General features: G+C 45.3%; 2 protein-coding genes across 3 annotated transcripts in view; one reads left to right on the forward strand and one right to left on the reverse strand.

Annotated features, from left to right (window-relative positions):
• TG (thyroglobulin) overlaps positions 1–21,302 on the forward strand; it is a 273,908-nt gene that overhangs the window by 160,435 nt on the left and 92,171 nt on the right. Inside the window, exon 41 of the mRNA XM_003933694.4 lies at positions 3,143–3,345. Coding sequence (XP_003933743.2) covers positions 3,143–3,345 — 203 coding nt within the window. The remainder of the gene's footprint in view (positions 1–3,142; positions 3,346–21,302) is intronic.
• Positions 8,898–21,302, reverse strand: part of SLA (Src like adaptor) — a 37,568-nt gene continuing 25,163 nt past the window's right edge. For both annotated transcript variants that reach the window (XM_010344228.3, XM_010344227.2), the window contains 4 exons: positions 19,584–19,687; positions 16,785–16,916; positions 12,130–12,262; positions 8,898–10,903 (listed from right to left, as the gene is read on the reverse strand). In XM_010344228.3, coding sequence (XP_010342530.1) covers positions 10,690–10,903; positions 12,130–12,262; positions 16,785–16,916; positions 19,584–19,687 — 583 coding nt within the window. In that variant the 3' untranslated portion in view covers positions 8,898–10,689. The remainder of the gene's footprint in view (positions 10,904–12,129; positions 12,263–16,784; positions 16,917–19,583; positions 19,688–21,302) is intronic.

Here is a 21,302-nt window from a genome sequence, read left to right on the forward strand (position 1 = left end):
CCATGACCTCATCGTCTCTGGGACACTCAGAGGCCTACTGAGCAGGTCTGCTGTCCTCTCTACCCAGAACAGGCACAGAACGCTGCCCCAGCAGGTGCCCCTTCACAGGCAGGCTGGAGACCAGGACATTCTGCTGAGAGCATCAGTGGCATCATGTTAGAACGTGCTCTATTTTATGAAAAATTAATCTTCTATAGTGCTTTATGACAAGCACTGTTCAACCTTACAAATATTCACTAATTTACTCAACCTTATGTGGAAGTGCTAATATCATCCCCATTTTACAGATGGGGAACGTCAAAGCACACAAGCATTGTTAGATTGTCCAGGCCCTCTCAAGGCTGTAAATGGTGGAGCTGGGACTGCAACCAGCTGGTCTGGCTCCATGGACACTACACGACACTGCCTTGTGTTGATGATCTCTGGCAAGACCAGGGTGAGCCCAGAACAGTGCTGAGGGGCTTCTGTGAGATGGTTGAAGAGATCAAATGGGCAAACAAGAGCCAATTAGACAATGAGGGAGCAGGTGAATGCTTTCCAGGTGCTCTGAGCAGAGGAGTAGGAGCCAGGAGGTACAGGGGCAGATCAGAGTGGGTGACAGTGGATGGAGAAGAGTGTTAGTGCAGGTGTGGAGGGCTTCCATTCAGGCCAGTTATCCCCGTGGGCAGCTGAGAGCAGTCCTCTGACATCTTGCCCCAGGGCCCGAGCCTTGAAGACATAAGCAGAGGCACAGAGTGTGTGTGTGTGGCATGACTGAGTGAGGTGGGACCTGAGGATGAGAACTGGAGCTTAGAAACACAGACACAGGCAGGCTGGAGACCAGGGCATTCTGCTGAGAGCATCAGGGGCAGCCCCTGGGCAGTGATGGGGTCCCAGACTCATCAGACAGCTTCACAGCACATTTAGAAGGTCAGAAAAGCCAGGAATAAGTTTGGACTTGATGCAGTAGGAATGAGGGAGGTATAAAAGCTTTTTGAACAGAGAAAGTGTCAGAAATAAAGCACTGAAATGTTTTAATGTACGTCATAGATTTTTAACAAACATTTGTTGAATTGGTTTGAATGTTAGGATAGAATTCTGATTGTGAATTAGGATTTGAGTCCCAACTTGATCTCAGATTCACTTCTTGCATCTAAACAAGCTCGTTCTCTCTAAAGTTTCAGTTTCTTCACCAGTAAAGGAAAATGGTGAACCAGACATGTTAGACCGTAATTGCTTGTTAACTGCCTTCTGCGTTTCTCTGAGGTTGTGTGTCCCTAGGGCTAGGTAGGATCTCTCTTGCTTTCTGCCATACCTAGCGCAGTGCCTGATGCCAGCTGAAGCCCAGTCATACATGTTTAATGAGTGGCCCCCTGAATACATGCTCACCCTCTGACCTCTCAGAAGTCTAGACCCCGGAAGTCAACACTGATCCTTATTGTTTAGTGGGAAGCTGATACATGGGAAGTGAGAGTCAGGAACATGTCCTCTCCTCCTTGTCCCTGGAATACAGGCTGTGGCCGTCACTTTCCAGATTTGTAGGACTTGGTCTGACTCAGTTGATGCCCTTCTTTCCTGGGCTACCTCAGACTTTGGAGGGAACAAACACATTCATCCTAACGAATGGGACATACAGGCAATCCAGAAAGTTTACAGCGAGGATCATGTTCTACCAATGGCTTCACCAGTCCCAGAACACAAAATGCATTTGAAGAACTTCTGAATGTCTCTACAGCTGGAAGAATAATTTGTATTATTCTTGTACTCTGAGCTAAGTGGAGTGCTCAGGCAGGCTGGAGACAAGGACACTCTGCTAAGAGCATCAGTGACATGTTAGAACTTAAACCTGTTCTATTTCATGAAAAAAACCATCTTCTATAGTGCTTTGTGACAAGCACTGTTCTGCTCCTATTACAAATATTCACTAATTTACTCAACAACCTTATGATGAAGTGCTATCATCACCTATTATCACCACCATTTTACCAGTGGGGAAAATCAAAGCATACAGATAACTTATTCAGGGCTCCTCAAGGCTGTAAATGGAGCTGGGACTCCAGCCAGCTGGTCTGGCTCCATGGTGAACCATCATGTTCCCTTCAACTTTGTGAATACTAGACTGGGGAATCAGGATGCAACTTTTCTGTTTTTTTCTTTTCTTCTTTCCTACTTGGGAATATGGAGTCTTATCAGTAGTTTCTTGCTGGATGCTGAATCCTGTAAATCATAACTATCATACCACATGGAGAAACATGAGGGATCAGGAGCCCAGGGAGTGGGCTGGGCTGCTGACACACAGGACCATCACCAACATGTAGGTGCTAATGAAAGCCATGGAATCTGATGAGGCTCCTTAGTGCAAAGTCAGAAAAGGAGAGTAGGAAGCTCAGATGAAATGAGAATGAGGCCTGGTGTTTCAGGGTCTGATAAAGAGGACAAGTTAGTGGAGTAGTTTGAGAAGAAGGATCTACTGAATTCACAGCACAACCAGAAGTCTATGCGGTGTCTCAAAAAGCTAAGGAGAAGAGCATATTTGTGCTATAGTTGTGTCTAAATCATTTTATTAAAAAACATAGTGCTGAGTTTTTAACAAATGTTAATTGGATTCTATGAAAAAGGAAAGAGATCAATTCAGTTGCATGCTAATAAAGGCTTCAGATGATGAGGTGAGGGGAAGGGTGGGATCCAGAACCCCAGCATGGCCTGGCCACTGTCAGGGACAACCACCTGCAGGGGTCAAAGACATAGGGCAGAGAGTTCACCTCCTTCCCCTTGACAGGCCAAGCTAGTGGTGGAACTGGAGATGTACTGCCTCTAATCTGAGCAACTCCCCTCAGCTAGTGACAGGGAAGTGGTGGCTCAGAGAGTTCTAAAGACATGATCCAGGTCTCCTAGCTGGCAAAAGAGAGGTACAAGGACAGGATCAAGGTCTCCTTACTGGCCGGCATTCAGGCCTGTGTGTGTCTGCTTTCAAAGCCCATGCTCCTCCACTGTTCCTCACTTTCCTCACTGTGTTTGGAACCCATACTGCTGACCTGTGACCTGTGAGGACAAGAGCCCATAACTCCTGGAGGGGCCACGTGCCTGCCATAGACAGCACCATGATTGTCAAATCCAAGGTTGCAAGGTCACAAAGGGTAAAAGGCTTTCCTCTTTTCTGAAGGGTCCAGAGAAGTGAGTGGCAACTGGGGGCTTCTGGACCAGGTGGCAGCTCTGACTTGGGTGCAGACCCACATCCGAGCATTTGGCGGGGACCCTCGGCGTGTGTCCCTGGCAGCAGACCGAGGCGGGGCTGATGTGGCCAGCATCCACCTTCTCACGACCAGGGCCACCAACTCCCGACTCTTCCGAAGAGCTGTGCTGATGGTGAGTGGTGTGTGTTCTACCTTCAGTCTTACTGTAGATGTGGCTGGGGAGGTGGTTCTCCTGTGCCTTGAAAACCTAGTTGGCTTTAATTGCTTGGGTTTCCTTTGTCCTTTGTCCTGAGTGTAGATTCTGCTTGGAGTTTTCCATGTTTGTGTGATTCCAAGATGCTGAAGAGCTCCCCTGACATTTTTTCCCTCATGTCTAAAGTGCTAAAAATTTTAGATGGCGAAGTGTTTCTATTTCCTGAGAGTGGTTCATTAGGGTTTCCTTTGCATGGAACAGTTTTTCCACATCCCCCTCTTTGCCTGCCCTACTTTTCCTTTAGAGAAGCCTTCCTGACTTTTCAGCCTAGAACTGAGCCCTTTTTATATGGCTTGTGCTGCCTGTAGGTCCCCTGTGCAGCATTTATCAGGATTTCCAAAGTAAGTAACTGCTCTTAGTGCCGAAGCTGCTGCCTCACAAGACTGCAAGCTCCAGCAGAGCAGGGGCTAGGTGTGCCTTGCTCTTCATGAGACCCCGAGCACCCCACACAGACAGCACATCTGAGAGTCCGTGGATGCGCCATAATTATTGTGGGGCAGCAATGAGCAGATGACTGTGGGGGAGTTCAGCTGTTGTTCTCAGGGCCCAGTGACCCACAGGATACACCAGCTCCCTGCCTTCCACACCTTTCTGTTAGTCTTATCCTTTGATCCCAATTTTCTTCAGTCCATCCCTCTGATATTGATCCATCTCAGTGGCAGTAGAATTGAGCACAAACATCTTTCAATTCCTGGTATTGAGAACAAACCATCCTGCTCGTTGAGTTGATCCTGGAGCAATTTGTCCAGGGCCCTTTCAGAAACCAGACACTCATTAGGACCCAGAAGATGCCAAAAATACCTTCCAATGGGCTCAGAAAGCAGATTTTTCTTTTTGAGGGTTTAGGTGTTTGGGGAATTTCAAATACTAATCTGTTTTAACAAATGGTAGTGTATTTAAAAATAAACCTTCCATCTGTTTTAGTCATTTGGAAGCAGCTTTTACAACTGCTCCCAGCAGTCCTCGGGTTGCATGTGAAATTATTTGGAATTGAGAGAACTAAAATACTTCAATATATTAGCGGTTCTTAAATGTGTTTTTTATCAACAGATGTTTGGGGAAATGAATGTGAGTTGGCAATTTATTATGGGATAAAATCTTAAGTCTCTCTGCAAATCTTGGGGCCAGAACTGTTGAAACATTGGTCAAGGGAAATCCTGTGATGATAATGAATAACCTGTATTCATTTAGCACTTTTGAGACCACAAAGCACTTTCAGTGTCTTATCTCACAGATTCCTCACGTTGATTGGCAAGGGGACTTTATTTTATTTTTCAATCTAGAGATAGGAAATCTGAGGCTCAGTAGATTTAGTGACCTACCAGAGAACACACAACAAGGCAGAAGCTGCATTACTATGTTTCCCCACGCTACGAGGCTGCCTCTCCGGGAATTTGGGACTCTCTTGGGATCTCAAGGTGTAAGATAAAGAGCCATCAGACAGGACTGCATTAGGATCTTGGTCTTGGAGAAAACACTTCACCTTGTATTCTTCACCTATCAAATCAAATCCATGTAATTAATTCTATTTCCCAAGGTCTCGAGATGTCGTCAGGACTTACGGTTTGTAAAATGTCCTGCATAACATAGGAACTCAAGAAATCCAAGCTCCTTCTTCCCTCTTCCTTTGCCAAGGGAAGGCAACTCCAGACAGAAGTACATCCTAGGGCATTTCACCTGTCCTGGGGCCAGGTTAGAGGATGAAGGGTGACTTGTTGCAAACATGCCTTCTGCAGCTTTGTCCCTGGACAGTCTTAAGACAGGGGAGGTCTTGTCCTCTGGGGTATGATTCACAGACCCAGAAAACATTTCTCTTGCTGTTCTGTGACATCACCCCAAGTCTGCATTCCTCGGGGTGAACTCCTGGCCTCAGGTATTGGCCTCAAGCTAAATTGTTCTGTCTTGTGTCTTACTGCATTCCTGGCTATCACCCTTCTGAGGAAATGCCATGCCTTCCTCCAGGCCTTCTTAACTCTGTTCTGTGTTCAGCATATCCAGGATCCACCTGGAAAGTTCCTGCTGTTCTTCAGGGATCAGCTGGAATGAGGCCTCCAAGCCTTTCCTCATCTCTTGAAATAGAAGGAAAGAATCTCACCTTAGTGAAAAGACTTATGTTTAGCAATTCTTAGAAACTGTGCCTTATTTTACGTGCTTATTATTTTTCTAACATCTCTCATTCCAATTCTGTTATGACTGGGTGCTTGAAAACATACATGAGTGTAATCCTCTTAGTGTTTCCTTAACACTTTGCGCAGCATTTTGTTCAGAGACGTGCTGAGTTCCACTGAAGTGAGGAGAGAGATGGCAGTTTGGGCTCAAAGCACTGTTCTCTATTGTTTTTGCAGTGTATCTCATAGTGTGAGCATGCAATGCTTGTCTATTCAGAATTCACCAAACTATTCATGAGTTTTGATGCTTCCATATATATTTTAGGATAAGTTTATTGAGGTTTTATTCTAATATTTTTGCTAGGCATTTAAGTGACGTAGGCTTGATCATTAATTTCAGAAAAAAATCTACACTGTAATGATATGAAGCTTTGCGCTGATAAATCAGGTAAACCCTGTAACCATGGACATCGCAGTTTTGCCTTGTTAGGTCTTTTAATCAGTTCTGAACATTTCTAAATAAAAGTTTTGTGAAACCATTGTGAGGCAAGTTCCTACACGTGCTGTCATTTGGCTGGCCTTGTCAACACTGTCTTCTTTTCTGTTTATTTTCCAGTTTGAAAATACTTGTGTTAGGAAATAAGTTGATTCAGCAACTTACTGAGTTGTTTTGTCATATCTAATACTTTGCCTGTTGATTTCTTTGGGTTTTCTATGAGTTTTCCTCATTCTGCAAATAATGGTGGGTTTATTTCTATACCTGTTGGAGCAGAATGCTCAGTTGATATAAGAAGGAGACCTAGTACTAAAGCAGCTTAGTAGATAAATAAAGTTCTCTCTCGTTCTCTCTCTCTCTCTCTCTCTCTCTGTCTCTCTCTCCCTATCTCTCTCCCTCTCTCTCTCTCTCTCTCTCTCTCTCTCTCTCTCTCTCTCTCTCATGCCATCAGCCAAGATAGTCAGCCCAGGTGTTTCTGGATCACTCAGGGCTCTGGTTTCTTCAAGATATTTCTCTGCCATTTCTTAAGGGCTTCCTCATCTGCAGGGTTAGAGTTTGGGCTGCCAGGGGTTCCAGATGGTAGGAAGAGGACAGAGAGGAAGGAGGACCACACCTGCCACCTTAGGTCTTTGCTGGCAAGGGACACACTCTGTCTTCAGGCATAGTTATGAGCAGAACTGCGTTTGATTTGTGTTTGTTGTCCCTCATCTTTCTTGATAATTCTTGTTCATATCTTCGTCGCTTAGTCTACTTCAACAATGTTTTGCTTTTTAAAATCTTCTCTATGGCTGTGTTTTTTTTTTGTTTTTTGTTTGTTTGTTTGTTTGTTTGTTTGTTTTTGAGATGGAGTTTCGCTCTTGTTACCCAGGCTGGAGTGCAATGGCACGATCTTGGCTCACCGCAACCTCCGCCTCCTGGGTTCAGGCAATTCTCCTGCCTCAGCCTCCTGAGTAGCTGGGATTACAGGCACGCGCAACCCTGCCCAGCTAATTTTTTGTATTTTTAGTAGAGACGGGGTTTCACCATGTTGACCAGGATGGTCTCGATCTCTTGACCTCATGATTCACCCGCCTCAGCCTCCCAAAGTGCTGGTATTACAGGCTTGAGCCACCGCACCTGGCTATGGCTGTGTTTTAAGAAGTCTGTTTCATTGATGTCTTATTATTATCGTCTGCTTTCTTCCCGTTTCCTTGGCCATCTGTTGTTCTTTCAGCTTCTTAAGTTCAAAATTAATCTCATTACTTTCATTCTTTGTTTCTTGATGAATTTATTTCAAGTGATAATTTGCCCTCTCACTATTTTATCAGCTACACCCAATACATTTTGGAAAGTAGCAATATGTCATTTATTTCTAATATTTTATTTATTGCATTATTTTCTTCTTAGCCTAAGGATTTTTTTAGACTTCAGATCCCTAGCATTTTTCAATTTTTATTTATCGTTTTGAAATTTGATTTCCAATTTTATTGCTTTATTATCATCCAGCATGAATTGGAGGATGCTGACTCTGAAATTTATTAGGACTTTCTCTGTGACCTATTATATTATCCATTTGTTGGCAAATAAGTTATATAGTGTTATCAAAATCTATCTACCTATTTATTTATTTACTTATCATTGCTTACTATATCAGTTTCTGAGATTTGTGTATTTAAATCTCCAAATGAAATTATTGATTGATCTGTTTTCCCTGTTGCAGCTGTGTAATCTGTTTTGATACTATATCATCCCATTAACATAGGTGCAATCATCGTTTCTTCTTAACATATTGTTGCTTCTGTACATCTCTCTTTGCCCTTATGTAATTTATTTTCACCTTAAATCCCATTTTTTCCTCAAAATGCACCACACATTATCCTTTTGTTCATTTTTGCATTAAATTTTTTTTGCCCCTTTAACTTCAAACTTTGTGTGTCAATAGGCAATACAATGATGGAATTTAAAAAATGTGTCTTCCACACAGCATGATGTTTTAAATATATCAGTGAAAAGATCTTACCCCCTGCTTGGATCCTTTCAGTGGCTCCTCCTGTCTCTTAGAATGGGCCCTATGCCACTCCATATCCTCCAGGGCCCTGCAGGACCTTTCTGATACCTCCTAACGCCCCTCCCTCCTTCCCTAGCTGCCTTGGCCTGGCGGCCCTGGCTTCTTTTAGCTTCGTCAGCATGCAGTCTTGCTTCTCCTGCCTGCAGAAATTGCCCCATTATTCCTGCTGACTCCATAGACTTCCTAGATGTTTACATGACTGTTTGAGGCTCACCTTTCAGGCCTCAGCCCAAACATTGCCTCTGCTTGGAGGCCTTTCCTAAGGCTGGACCTGAAGGCCACCCTGCCTGGCAGGCGACTGCACTAGGGCCTGCCCTCATCGTCATCACTGCCATCATCAAGCGTCTTGTCTATTTATGATGTCATTTTTGCATTGACATGATATCAGACATTGCATTCTCCATGATATCAGAGACCTCATCTGGTTTTCACTGCTACAGCCCCAGTACCTGAGCAGTGTCTCTGTGGTAGGTGTCTAAAAATCTGCAGAAATTCTTGGGAGAATGAATAATGCAGCTATCACAACTAATGTGTGGAGAATCTAGGCAAGATGTTTTTTATAACAATTGTTCAGAATTTGCTCTCCCCTTCAATCCCTTAGGCTTACCTTCAAGTTTCATAAAACACCCTCCAAAGGCATGCAATCTGGTTTTTCTTAAGGCCTTACCTCAAGAGGATGCTGCACTGCTAACTAGCACCAAGTTTCTTTGGGTGATCTTTGCCTCTAGTTGTACATTTATTTGCAAATTTGAAACCCACAGAGCTTCTGAATGAACCACCCATCCCCCTCAACCCAGAAACTGTCCGCACATGCCAAGGGTTAAATATTTATTAGGTTTATTTTAATTAGGAATAAATACATGATTTAGCGAAGTGTAATGCTCCCCACTTAGAAATCCCTCTGGGTGCTCCCCAACATTCCAATCACGTTCGTCACAATGGAAAACAATACTTAAGATGCTGTGCAGACATCTGGAGTTCAGGGCTCACCCTGCCTTATGCGGGAAGTCAGTGACCACAGTATTACATTCATTTCTCATACGTTGGCTGGTTCTTTTGAAATAGCCTTTTGGAATTGTTGGGGAAACCACAGATGCCTCCTTGTATAAACACACTGGAATCTATGATACAGAAAAACTGCACATATACATACCACTAGCACAATGAGCTCAGATGGACGGAATGCTTATGTGAGCAGACAGACTTCGAAGGCAGGGAAAGACACTGAAAGCATGTGCCCCTTCTACCCCAGGATCCCTTTGAAACAGGGAACATGAGTCATAGACTCATCTGCAGCCCACTCTCCTCCTAACAGGATTTGGATGGGAGCTCCGGAGATCCCTGCTTCTCCTTCTCTGGCTATACACTGTGTTTTCTCCCTTGTCTCTTAAAATTATGCGTGACATCATTAATCCACTTGGATTCCCCACTTTCCTGGAGCTCAGCATTTTTCCTCATATGGATGCCAGACCCTTCTTAGAATAAAGTACTGGATGAATTCATTCTTTAGAATGTCTCCATTTCTTTTTTAAAAATTCAGCTATTCTTACCCAATCCATCCATCCCTTTCACTCTGAAGAACAGCCAGAAAGTGAGCTCCTGAGTGTTCCTCACCTGCCTCCAGTTCCATCCTAAGCCATGAGTGATTTCTATTTTTACATATTATTTTTTAACCACTTTTTAACCTGTCTACACTGTGAACATCTCTACTGGGGGTTGGGGACTTATGAATTTTTTTTTCTGGCCTACATGACACATTACATAGGAGTTAATGCAATGCCTCTTCAGGCAATAAATGAATAGTTGATGCATTAATGTAGGCAAGAATCCCAACATTCCAGAGAAGCTCTCTCTGCACTGCAAAGCCGTGGCTGCAGACATCAGGAAAGCTGGTGCAGTTCTAGGCTTGCCCCCTCGATTTCCCTGCCAGCAGCCTTCCTCTCTCTCATGCTTCTGGCCCTCTGCAGAATCAGGGAGGCCATCTGACTTCCACCCACATGGCTTTGGTGCAGGAGCAGGCCCAAGGTATCTCCCAATGGAAGGCTCAGAAGTTTTTCGGGCTAATGTTTAGTGTCACAGAGTTCCTATAAAAAGAGAGGAAAGCATCTCAGAGATCCCTATGGATTGGTTAAAGTAGTTCCATTCAGGGGATGCATCGCCAAACCTAGACCTTCTGCCAGGCCATAGCTTTTGTTTCCTCTCCCTCTCAGCCTTGGCTACAGAAGTTCTCTCCAATGACCATGGAGTGTAGCTGTCTGGACAGGTCCAGTTCCTGGGGGAATGATCCTGGTGCACTTTCTTGTGAGAGTGGCTTTGTCCTGTGTCCCCCACACACAATGTGTGCATAGATACATGCTGAGCTCTTCTAAGCATTGCCTGACATGTCATGACCCAATGTTTCATGATGCCACAGCCCTGATGACAGCAGGCCAGAGTTCCTGTGGTCATGATGTGGATACAGAAGATGCAGCTTTGAGCCTCCATGTGGCTTCTCTTGGCTCCTAAAATATATGAGTTTCCTGGGGATCAGAGAATCTTGCTTTTTGCAAGATCCCAGGCAATAGTTGGAACCTCTGTTCCTTTAGGGCATGAACCATTGTGTCTGTTCTTGGCTAGTCTTCAAAGTAAGGTGGCGATGAGAAGAAGGAGCTTTTTCTCTTGCTGCCACTGTACATCAGGGAGACACTTTTCTTCTTTCGATCGAAGGAGGTGTTGTCCTCACTGGTCAGGGACAGGTAAGAGGCGATGCTCTCTCGAAGGCCATAGCTGAAAAGGGACTCGTCTACCCCAAGTGGGTTTTCTGTTCCCTCACGGTCCTCCTGCAGTCTGTGGGTCAGAAGAAAAGGGGGCAGAGAATGGGAAAAAAGAGAGGATCATAGAGAGAGGAGGGGATGAGGGCAAGGGAATGAGAACAGGAGGAAAAGAAAAACAAAATTCCTGGTGACTATTTCTCTGTCACCCAGTCTGGAGTGCAGTGGCGCAATCTCTGCTCACTGCAACCTCTGCCTCCCAGGCTCAGGCAATTCTCCTCCCTTAGCCTCCTGAGTAGCTGGGATCACAGATGTCTACCACCATGCCTGGCTAATTTTTTTGTAGTTTTAGTAGAGACGGGGTTTCACCATGTTGGCCAGGGTGGTCTCAAACTCCTTAGTGATCTACCTATCTCAGCCTCCCCAAGTGCTGAGATTACAGGCATGAGCCAGCCCTAACTTATTATTCTAATTATTACTCTAACCAATTACTCTACTCTAACTGCAATTATTCTAACCGATTGTTTTAATACTGGTTCTTATATTTGTGGGCCGTATGATCTTGGACAAATCACTTAACCTCTCTGAACTGCTATTTTCTTGGATGGCTGACACTTCCAACTGTAAATTCTAGTAAAATTAATTTTATTATTTATAAGAAAAAGCAGTTTTCTTTATCTCTTACATAATTTTGATCTCTGATTTTCTTTGATTTGCCAGTGGGATCTCTGGATTGATACTGAAGTATTAAGATAACCCACCAATCCCAAACTACAAATAGCCTTTAAAATTCACTAGCTGACAATGGAATAAACAGAATAAATTGATGAAAGATTTTTTTCTCCTAGAGAAAACAAAGAAGTAACTGTAGGATTCTACTGATGTGTTTAAGCTTTGTGAGAGGGTTTTAAATAATATTAAATTTACACAGAATGTGTTACTTTCTAGGATCCTAACAATTAGAAAGAGAAAGGTGGTATATTTTAGCCAGAATGTATACTGCTAACATAGAATAAAGACTCAGTAGATGTTTGCAGAAACAGGGGGAGCTGCCACACGCCTTGTGAGGCTTGAGACCGCAGCAGCACCCAAGGATTCCCTTGGTCTACATCTGGGTGGGGTTCTCACCTCCAGGTCTCAGCAGGGCTGGCTGACCCTGGTCACGGTTCTTATGTACTAGGCACACACTGTTTTGTGCTCGCATGTTCATGGACCACTTGCATATGTATACACACACAAACACACTCTCTCTCTCTCTCTCTCTCTGTATGTATGTATACACACACACACACACACACTCACCTGGACACTCTCCTCCAGTCCACGGTCTTCTGACGCAAAGTGACAGGTGAGCTGGAGGTCCTTACTGCTGGGGCAGCCGTGCTTTGTGTCAGACAGGGCGTGGTGAGCACGCAGCACAGGCCATCAGCCACTTCTGAGGAGGGAAGCAGACAACCAGTCAGGGACCCTGTGGACGCCGCAGCTAGTGTGGGGTGCCTGAGACACCCTCCCGTGCAGCTCCCTGGCTGTTGCCGTGGGGGAACTGGGGCTGAGACTTCAAAGGGGCATGGTAGGTAGTAGCAAGGCTGAAAGTCACATGCTCAGTTGTTTGAGAAATGTGAGTGTGCCCTGGTATATTCTGCATTTAGGCAGGTGTGGACAGAGAGAGAGGTTCAGGGTCCAGTATCAACCAAACTTGGATTTGAATTTTAGCTTTGCCCCCATGGTAAATGACCATGAACTTCTCTGAGCTTCATTTTCCTCAACTGCAGAATGAAAGAAACAAGGCAACAAGTGAGTGCCTGCAGAGGCCGCAGCCTTCCGGGGTTTCCCACGAAGGCCCAATCCATCGACTTCATGGGGTGTGAGAATGGGGCCACATACAACACGCATCCCCCCAGCTGTGCATTTAGTGTGGCACAGGTGGACTAAATACACCTCTAGGAAGAAAGATAAAAGAAGCAATGAAAGAAGGAAGGAAAGGAGACAGGGAGCTGAGGAGGAATGAAAGAGGACCAGAAGGACAAGCGAAGATGAGATGGAGAAGGAGGAAGAGGAGGCAAAAATAGCACAAAAAGTAGAAGACACAGGAAGGGAGGGAAGAGTAAAACAAAGAGGGCAAGGAGAGAATGCAGACGAAGAAAGAGCGAAGACCCTCTCCCTTTCACTCTAGAGACTCACGCACAGAAAGAATGAAAATTAAATAAACCTGTTTCTTTTTCCCTTGTATGAAAATCTCTGTATGAAATGTCCAACTCTCAGGCGCATCACGACATAGCTTCCATCTCTTGGAAGGCTTCTTCCTAGCCCATGTTATCATCAGAAAGACTTGATTCTGCTGTACCCAGGTATCTTAGAGATTGAGGAAATTCTGTGCAGTCTTATTCAGGCTAAAGACCCTGACCCCAGTGCTTCTCCTGTGCCCTGTGGGGAGACGACATGGCCAAGGGGATGAGGAGCCACTAGTCTCTGGCTGGACTGAGCCAACCCTGGCCTCAGAGCCAATCCACCACCAGGGTTTAGAAAGGACATCAGGGCCGGGTGCGGTGGCTCAAGCCTGTAATCCCAGCACTTTGGGAGGCCGAGGCGGGTGGATCACGAGGTCAAGAGATCGAGACCATCTTGGTCAATATGGTGAAACCCCGTCTCTACTAAAAATACAAAAAATTAGCTGGGCATGGTGGCGCGTGCCTGTAATCCCAGCTACTCAGGAGGCTGAGGCAGGAGAATTGCCTGAACCCAGGAGGCGGAGGTTGTGGTGAGCCAAGATCGCGCCGTTGCACTCCAGCCTGGGTAACAAGAGCGAAACTCCGTCCCAAAAAAAAAAAAAAGAAAGCACATCACACCTCTGACAGGTCCCACCTCCCATCTGATTTATGGAGTGCTCGCTGGGGCATCCTTGCCAAAGAATGAAAAAAGAATTTGTAGCAGAAGAAGCACACTCAGCCTGTCACAGAGGGTCAGCCAGGAAGACCTTGTTTCATGGTTTTCAGTCTAACTTCAACTATGAACTCAAATGTCCACCCACGCAGGTGCCCTTGGAGAAATGGGAGGTGAGACCATGAATTTTGAGGGAGATTTAATTGGATGGGAATCTAAAATAATGACCTGTCATGGGTTGGAAATTGAAATGGCCTCCCAGGTTATGAGGCGAGGAAGATGAAGTCAGATGCAAAGGCTGGAGAGATCAGCTGCAATGTGCAGCTCAGGCAGGGGACGCTTTCTGAGTGTCCTTCCTCAGACAGGTTAATATGCAGGGTGAAAAAGAAATTTTGACAAAATCAAAAGAGCCACCACTCATAAGCATATCACATGCCCCCAGCACTAAGCTAGCCTCGCCCGCTGGATCACACTGAGCCCTTGATCAACTCAATGTTTTTATATCCATTTTGGGGAGTAGAAAGCTGAGGATCTTGAGGTGAAGTAATTTGCTCAGCACCATAGAAATGTGACCAAAATCAATCGTATTGACTCATTCTAAAAGCAACCCATTGCGTCTTAAACGAAGAAGAAAGACACCGTCCAGCTCTCTCTAGGATTTAGACACCCTGGTCTCATTCACCCCTGTTTACATGGCTCATCAGAATGCACAGTCCTCTGGACCTTTAGGATCCAACAACTCTATATTCAAGGGTTCCTAGACCCTCAAGGTCCCCAGCCCTTGATTTTCCCAGCCATATTTTAGAGCTCATTTATGCCCATGCCCTCTGTTCTCTCAGTAACCAGCATGCATGGTGTACTTTAGGTGCCTCATTTTTCATGTGCATTTTTTTTTTGGACTAGGAGAAATCCTGTGAAGATTATTGCATTTTAATCCCCAAGTTGTAAATAAAAAAAAACTGAGCCTGCAAGGTGTCAAGTAATTTGCCTGAAAGCATCATGATAAAAATTATAGGCAACCTGTTGTTAGATGTCTATTTAAACCCCTGGTGAACAGTTCTCTCATTCTGTCTTTAGAATGAATCCAGTGGAGATCAAAGTGGCTGTGTGGTTTCTGCTTGGGGATTCTGAATGGGGCATAAGGAGAATTTCAGGTTTTCACACCCTTTTCAGTTATTCACAGAAGTGAACAGATGACTGTAATCCATTGAGTGGTTCGATGACCGGGAACATATTGTGTGAAGGTGCTAGTGCTGCCTGGGGTGAGATATGCCCTATGGTCAAGCAGTGGCAGGTAGATTTGGGTGTTTCTGGCCTGGTAGCCCCATGGCCTTGTGGTCCCTAGAAGCTTTGCTAGGACAGCATCCTTCTTATGTTTGCTTTTGTCTATGCAAAACTTATGGTTTCCACACCCCCTCTGATGGTTGTTATTAAAAGTCAAATACCACAACCAACCTTTACTCAAAACCAATATAAGTTGGCTGTTTTCAGGACTCCCTTCCTCTTTCATTTTTACCTGGCTGCTAAGTTTTCAGATATCATAGAAGTAATATCTGGTATCATTTATTTTGCATCTGCTGTGTGCCAGGCTATGCTGAACACACTATGTGAACAGTTGTGTTTAATAATGACTCAATCACCTGCTAGGAGCCCATATTCACCAACCTCCCATAAATGGGGACCCCAGGTTCTGAGGGGTGGCTGACCTTGCCTAAAGCCTCACATGGGGCATATCTGAGCTTGGACCAGCCTCTCCTGAACAGCCATTTTTGCTCCATGCCCTGCTGCTTCTGGTGGGCCAGCTGTGATAACCAAAGCCCTGTAGACTCATTTCTCCCTGAAATACTCTTTGTTTCTTCAGTTCAAGACCCCATATACAAGAGAATGCCCGCAAAGTTGCCCCAGTGTGTGAGTTCAAGCATCCTGAACCCAGAAGGGGGAAGATGCTATCAAAGCAAAAGCAACCTCTTCCTTTCCTCCCTCCAATATGTAGAGGAAGCGAAGAGCACAGCGATACTCTGCTGGGTAAAAGTGGCTGGTATTTAATGGGAGCTCGTGGTTATGGGCCAGGCACCCTCCCACTTTCCATGCACTGACTCTGTGGATCCTCACAGTGTTCTTGAGAGTGGGGACTATTAGTGTCTGCCTGGCACAGATTAAGAAAGTGAGACACAAACAGCCAGCCCCAGGCTGCCGAGCTAACAGCGAGCAGATTTGGGATAGAAACAGAGCTTCCAGAGCTGGTTTTGGAAATTTAGCGTTTAGCCAACTGTTCACAATAGGGTAAAGTGCCGACTCCTGAGCTGACGTTTGGGCTTTTCACAGTGTAACTGAACTTTCTCTGTCTGGCAGTGTCCTACTCTTCCAGCTACCAACACCACATAAGATAAAGATGCTTCCTTTATCTTAGTGGATGCTCCCCATCTCATCAGCCTGGGAGAATTCAGACCTCTTCCTGGGTCTGTGAAGGGCACAGAAATGAACTAAATGCAATTCCTAGTATTTAGAAGCCTGTTAAGGAACACAGGTTAGCACACAATCAAACAGACCATGGGGAAGCCTGATTAGAATGCTAGAAAAGGAATCCTGGGCGTGCTCTGAGCACAGTGAAGACAGGCAGCCACTGGTAACTCCTGTAGCTTCATTGCAGAGGCGATTCATGTCAGCCTTGAAGGCCAGTGAGGATCTTGACAAGCAGAAAAGGGAGAATGAGGAGCAGTCTAGAACAAAGCCCCAGAGGCTTGAAGATGTATGCCCCACTTAGGGATGTGCAAGCTGATTGCAGTTGTGAATCTAGGCACACCTTAACTTGTTGAATGTACAGGTAGAGAGTGGGCAAATTTGAGATTAGCTGCATTTTGCTAATTAAGGCAGCATACACAGGCAGTCTGTTTTAGTCTGAAATTTACAGTCTGAATTAACAAGAGAGCATATCATGAGGGCAGCATGGGCAGAAAGCAAGAGTAAATCACTGCATTTATTGGTGACCCCTCTGCATTCCAGGTGGATGGCGCCGCAGAGCAATTAGCTAAGAGGGGTCCCAGCATCACAATCAGTCCAGATTAAATGTCTCTTACCAGAATAGTGGTTCACCAGGTCCTCCAGGCACTGGAAGGTGAGCCTCGGGGAAATGTAGTACCAGTTGTTGGGCAGGCGGAAAATGCGGTAATGCTTTACCTGCCTGTGTCTCACCGACAGCGAGTAAAACCCTGCAGGAGATGGAGGATAAGTCAGCGGGCTCCACCTGTCCCCACCTGAAGGCACGCAGCTAACCAGCCCACCACCACCGAGACAGGGAGACCTGCCCACCCTTGGGATACAACAGTGATGCTAGCACATGGCCCCTACCTCCACTAGACCCTCCTGTGTTTAGATGTTGCTTCCCATTGCAGGAGTGTGTTATTGTGTCAAAGCCAACGTGTTCAGCATATGGCCCTGACAGGTTTTCAGGAACACAGGTTTCATCCTCTTTGCTTTTTTTTTTTTTTTTTTTTTTTTTGAGACTGGGTCTTACTCTGTCACCCAGACTGGAGTACAGTGGCATGATCTTGGCTCACTGCAACCTCTACCTCCTGGGCTCAAGGGATCCTCCCACCTCAGCCTCCTGAGTAGCTGGGACTACAGGCATGGCCACCATGCCCGGCTAATTTTTGTATTTTTTGTAGAGATGGGGTTTTGCTACATTGCCCAGCTAGTCTCAAACTCCTGGACTCAAGTGATCCACCCACCTCGACCTCCAAAAGTGCTGGGATTACAGGCATGAGCTATAACACCCAGCCTTGTCTTCTGTCTTTTTGAGGCAAACACATTTGGGGTGCTTCCACATCCCGAGGCCGAATTGAATGATTGTAGTTTGGTTGCAACCTGTAGCTCCAGGACCCGTGGTCGCTTTTGGCTCCTTCCCAAGTACATTCCAAGATGTCATCCCTACTGTTTTCCCCTTTCAGCCTCTGTCCCACCAATGCTGCCACAGCACACATTTGAGGGGGTCCTTTCAGTTATACTCCCTCTTTATCTATACTCTCTCTGACTTAAGCTTAGTTTTCTCAGAAATTTGAAGCAGTTGAGTCATCTTTCTGGGTGTCCCTAAGAAACATGTGAAAGGTGGGTTATTGTTTCTTAACCCTCATTAGAGCAATGACCTGATATGGCTTGGTAGGAGCAGAACTGCAGGCATGTGCCTCGATTTCTCCAAATGCAAAGTGAGAGAATTGGATGTAGGCCATGTTTTAGGGTCCTCTCTGCTCTACCTTCTAGGATTTCAGGAGTAGAAAAATGCCCATCAGACAGAGGAGAAAGGAAACTGATTGATTCTTTGCTATCTCTGCTGGGCAGGGCTAAGCAATTGCCAAGAAATTTCTATTAATTCTCAGAAAGATCATAGGAGGCATTGCCTCCAATTACTTTAAAAATGGAGAAGCAGAAGCCTAGAGCCTCAGTGGGATACAGCCAGAGGCATGGGGCTTGGAAATGCCACCTTGGGATGTGAACCTTGTCATCAACTCATCCCTCAGGGCGCCCCAGGCCTGCCCTGAGTCAACCCAGTGTGAGCCTTCCCGTAAGGTCGGAACTGGGAGTGTGGTAAGCATGTCGAGAATAACAAGTAAAAAAATGTTAGAGCTTTGCATACCCAAGGTGGGCCTGCCACACCCACCCAGCCCCAGCATGATCACTCATCTGCCTGATAATATCTTTTATTTTTAGATGAGCTGTGGCACCCACCCTGGGTTCTTGACCAGGCCAATTTAGGAGTTTCTTTCTGAGTCGGGGCATCCTGCCTCCGGGGACCACTGGGTCAGGCAGAGGATGTTTTGCTTTGGCTTTGATCTCTTTGTCCCCCAGCCTATTTGGGTTTTTGAGAGAAAAGTTGATCTTGGATTTTTTTTTTTTAATCACATATATCTGATCCCTGCTCTCTGAAAGCGAGGTTGATGCTCCTTTTGGTGAAGAGCTCCAGTACCAGGTAGCTTTGACACTTATTAGGTGCATGAGAAGCACTCTCAGATACTGTGTTTTCTCTTCTTTGATATCGAGGGTACAAGAAGCAAGCCAAGAACCTGAAGATACCTTGTGAATTTAAAAGAAGTTATTATTTAGTCTGGAAAAATCCTAGCTGTTAAGTATTTTGGGATAAACACAGTACTCTCCTACTGTAAATTTCATGGTCTAGATCAGGGAGCTGAGGCTTAGGGAGAGAGAGGCAGTAACTTAGTAATTTGTAAGGCTAAAATTGGAATTTGGGACCCTTGCTTTGAACCATGATAAAGAGCTCACACTATGTGTTTTTACTGAGGTACTTAATGCATAGGATGCAAGGAAATGATAATGCTAGAGATGGTGGTGACTGAAAGGACACAGCTGATTCTCCGCTTTGGTTACAGAGCACAGAGGAACCTGATACAGGGGCCATCTGTGCAGCAGGAGCAATATAAATATTATTACATTTGAATCTCCCCACACCCTTATAAGAAAGGGATTTTCTCTCCATTTCATAGATGAGAAAACCGAACTCAGGCAAGTTAGTCACAGAGCTTGAGAACACAGACCAGGCCTATACTGAAGGCCACTTTCTATCTGCCCAGCATGCTGTCTCCATGCTATGTTGTTTTGTTCTCAGTTGCTGGAAAATTTTCCAGCAGGAGTCATCAGGCCTGATACTAGCCAGACCCATGGCAGTGCCCAGTGGCTCCCCACTGCTGGTCCCCTTGTTTCCACACTGGCCTCTCCAGCAGCCTGTGGGCTGCAGGGGGCTAACTACCTCGGGTCGATTTGCATGGACGTAGGAGGAAGGAAAATGAAGCCATGTCACGAGTCAGCCAGGAACAAAACATGCTTGTCTGCCCCGAACAGGGATAGATGAGTTGGAGGCCACTCACCTTTCTTGGTCTCACTTTCTCTGATCATGAAGGAGCCAACCTTCGTGTCTGGCAGCTGCAGCAGCTCCTCGGCCTTGTCTCTGCCCAGGCCCTCAAAGAGCCAGCTGGGAAGGAGGAAGACAGCCATTAGGATCCTGAGCAAGTCCTCCAACCATACTAAGCACTTGAAACCTAATCCTCATCTGAACCCACTAAGACAGGTAGCATTATCTCCCTTTCACAGACAAGGATATTAAGGGTTCCAGTGATTAATTTGCCCAAGATGCCATGTCAGCAGTTGATAGAGTTAAAATTAGAATTCATTTTTCTGGGACATCCAATTCTATAACCACCGTACTTCGCTGCTGCTCTTTTATTTATTTATATCTGGAGTTACATTTATTTATTTATTTATTGAGATAGATTCCTGCTGTGTCACCCAGGCTGGAGAACAGTGGAGTGATCTTGGCCCACTGCATCCTCCACCTCCCAAGTTCAAGTGATTCTCCTTCCTCAGCCTTTCAAGTAGCTGGGATTACAGGCACATGCCACCATGACTTGCTTTTTTTATTTATTTTTTTTTCTTTCGTATTTTTAGTAAAGATGGGGATTCACCATGTTGGCTGGGCTGGTCTTGAACTCTTGACTTCAAGTGATCCACCCACCTTGGCCTTCCAAAGTGCTGGGATTACAGGTGTGAGCCACCACGCCCAGCCCTGCTCTTCCTCTTTGATATATTAGGGGATGTGATCACCTCTGTTAGATTGGTAGTCCCATGGGCTCATAATTATGTCACTCCTCTGGGTTCCTCACCACCCTCAGCTCCCACCAGCTGCAGCCCCACAGCTTCAGCATGAAGGCACTGATGCATGCTTGCTAATGAATGAATGGCTCCAGGCTAAGCAGCTGATGCGGAAGAGTCATATGACTCACATCTCTTTCAGAACGCGGCAGCTCCTGCTCCACTTTTGTTCACCTGTATCATCCTAACCATGGGAATGGCTTCTGGTATTCACAATTAATTTACAGTACTCTCCTACTACAGTAGTAGTTTACTGCAGTATCTACCACAGTACTAGTAAATAATGAACGCTGAAATTAAACACGTGGAATTTCAGTCTTCAAAGGATTCAGGTGGTTATCTCTGTCTTGCAGGATGAGCATGTGGCATGTAGAGTCTTACTCTGGACTTGAAGAAGTAACTTAGTATTTGTCAATGGATTCCTCCTTCTTTCTTTCCCATTTCCAATATTCTGTGCACTTCCTTGCCAACTTCTGGCTTTGGTAACTTGACAGATGAGGATAATGTAACTCCGGGAGGTGAAGCCACTTTTCTAAGGCCCTCACGTGGAAGTAGGGAAGCCAAGATTTGCGCTCATGTGCGCAGGGCTCTAAAGCCACCCAGGAGGCAGCAGAGGCCTCGCTGGCATGACTACAGGAGACAGCAGGGTGCTTATTTTCTTATCTCCTGAGCCTGGTTTTCTAAGATTTCTCTAGTTCATCTTACCCATTTTTCAAGGAGGGCACGTAAGCATTTTTGGCAGTAAGGATTCTGTGTGTTCCTGGATAGGTATTTGATTAGAATATAGCTAATATTTATCGAGTGCTTACTGTAATGTCTGGCATTGCTCCAAGAATTATGCATCTATCATTATATCTTATTCTCCTAACAACCTTATACTTTGATAATATTATCATATGTTATTATCCCTATAATTCTATATTATGATCTCTATTTGA

Source organism: Saimiri boliviensis, chromosome 15, assembly GCF_048565385.1.
Source record: "Saimiri boliviensis isolate mSaiBol1 chromosome 15, mSaiBol1.pri, whole genome shotgun sequence".
Classification (NCBI taxonomy): Eukaryota; Metazoa; Chordata; class Mammalia; order Primates; family Cebidae; genus Saimiri; species Saimiri boliviensis.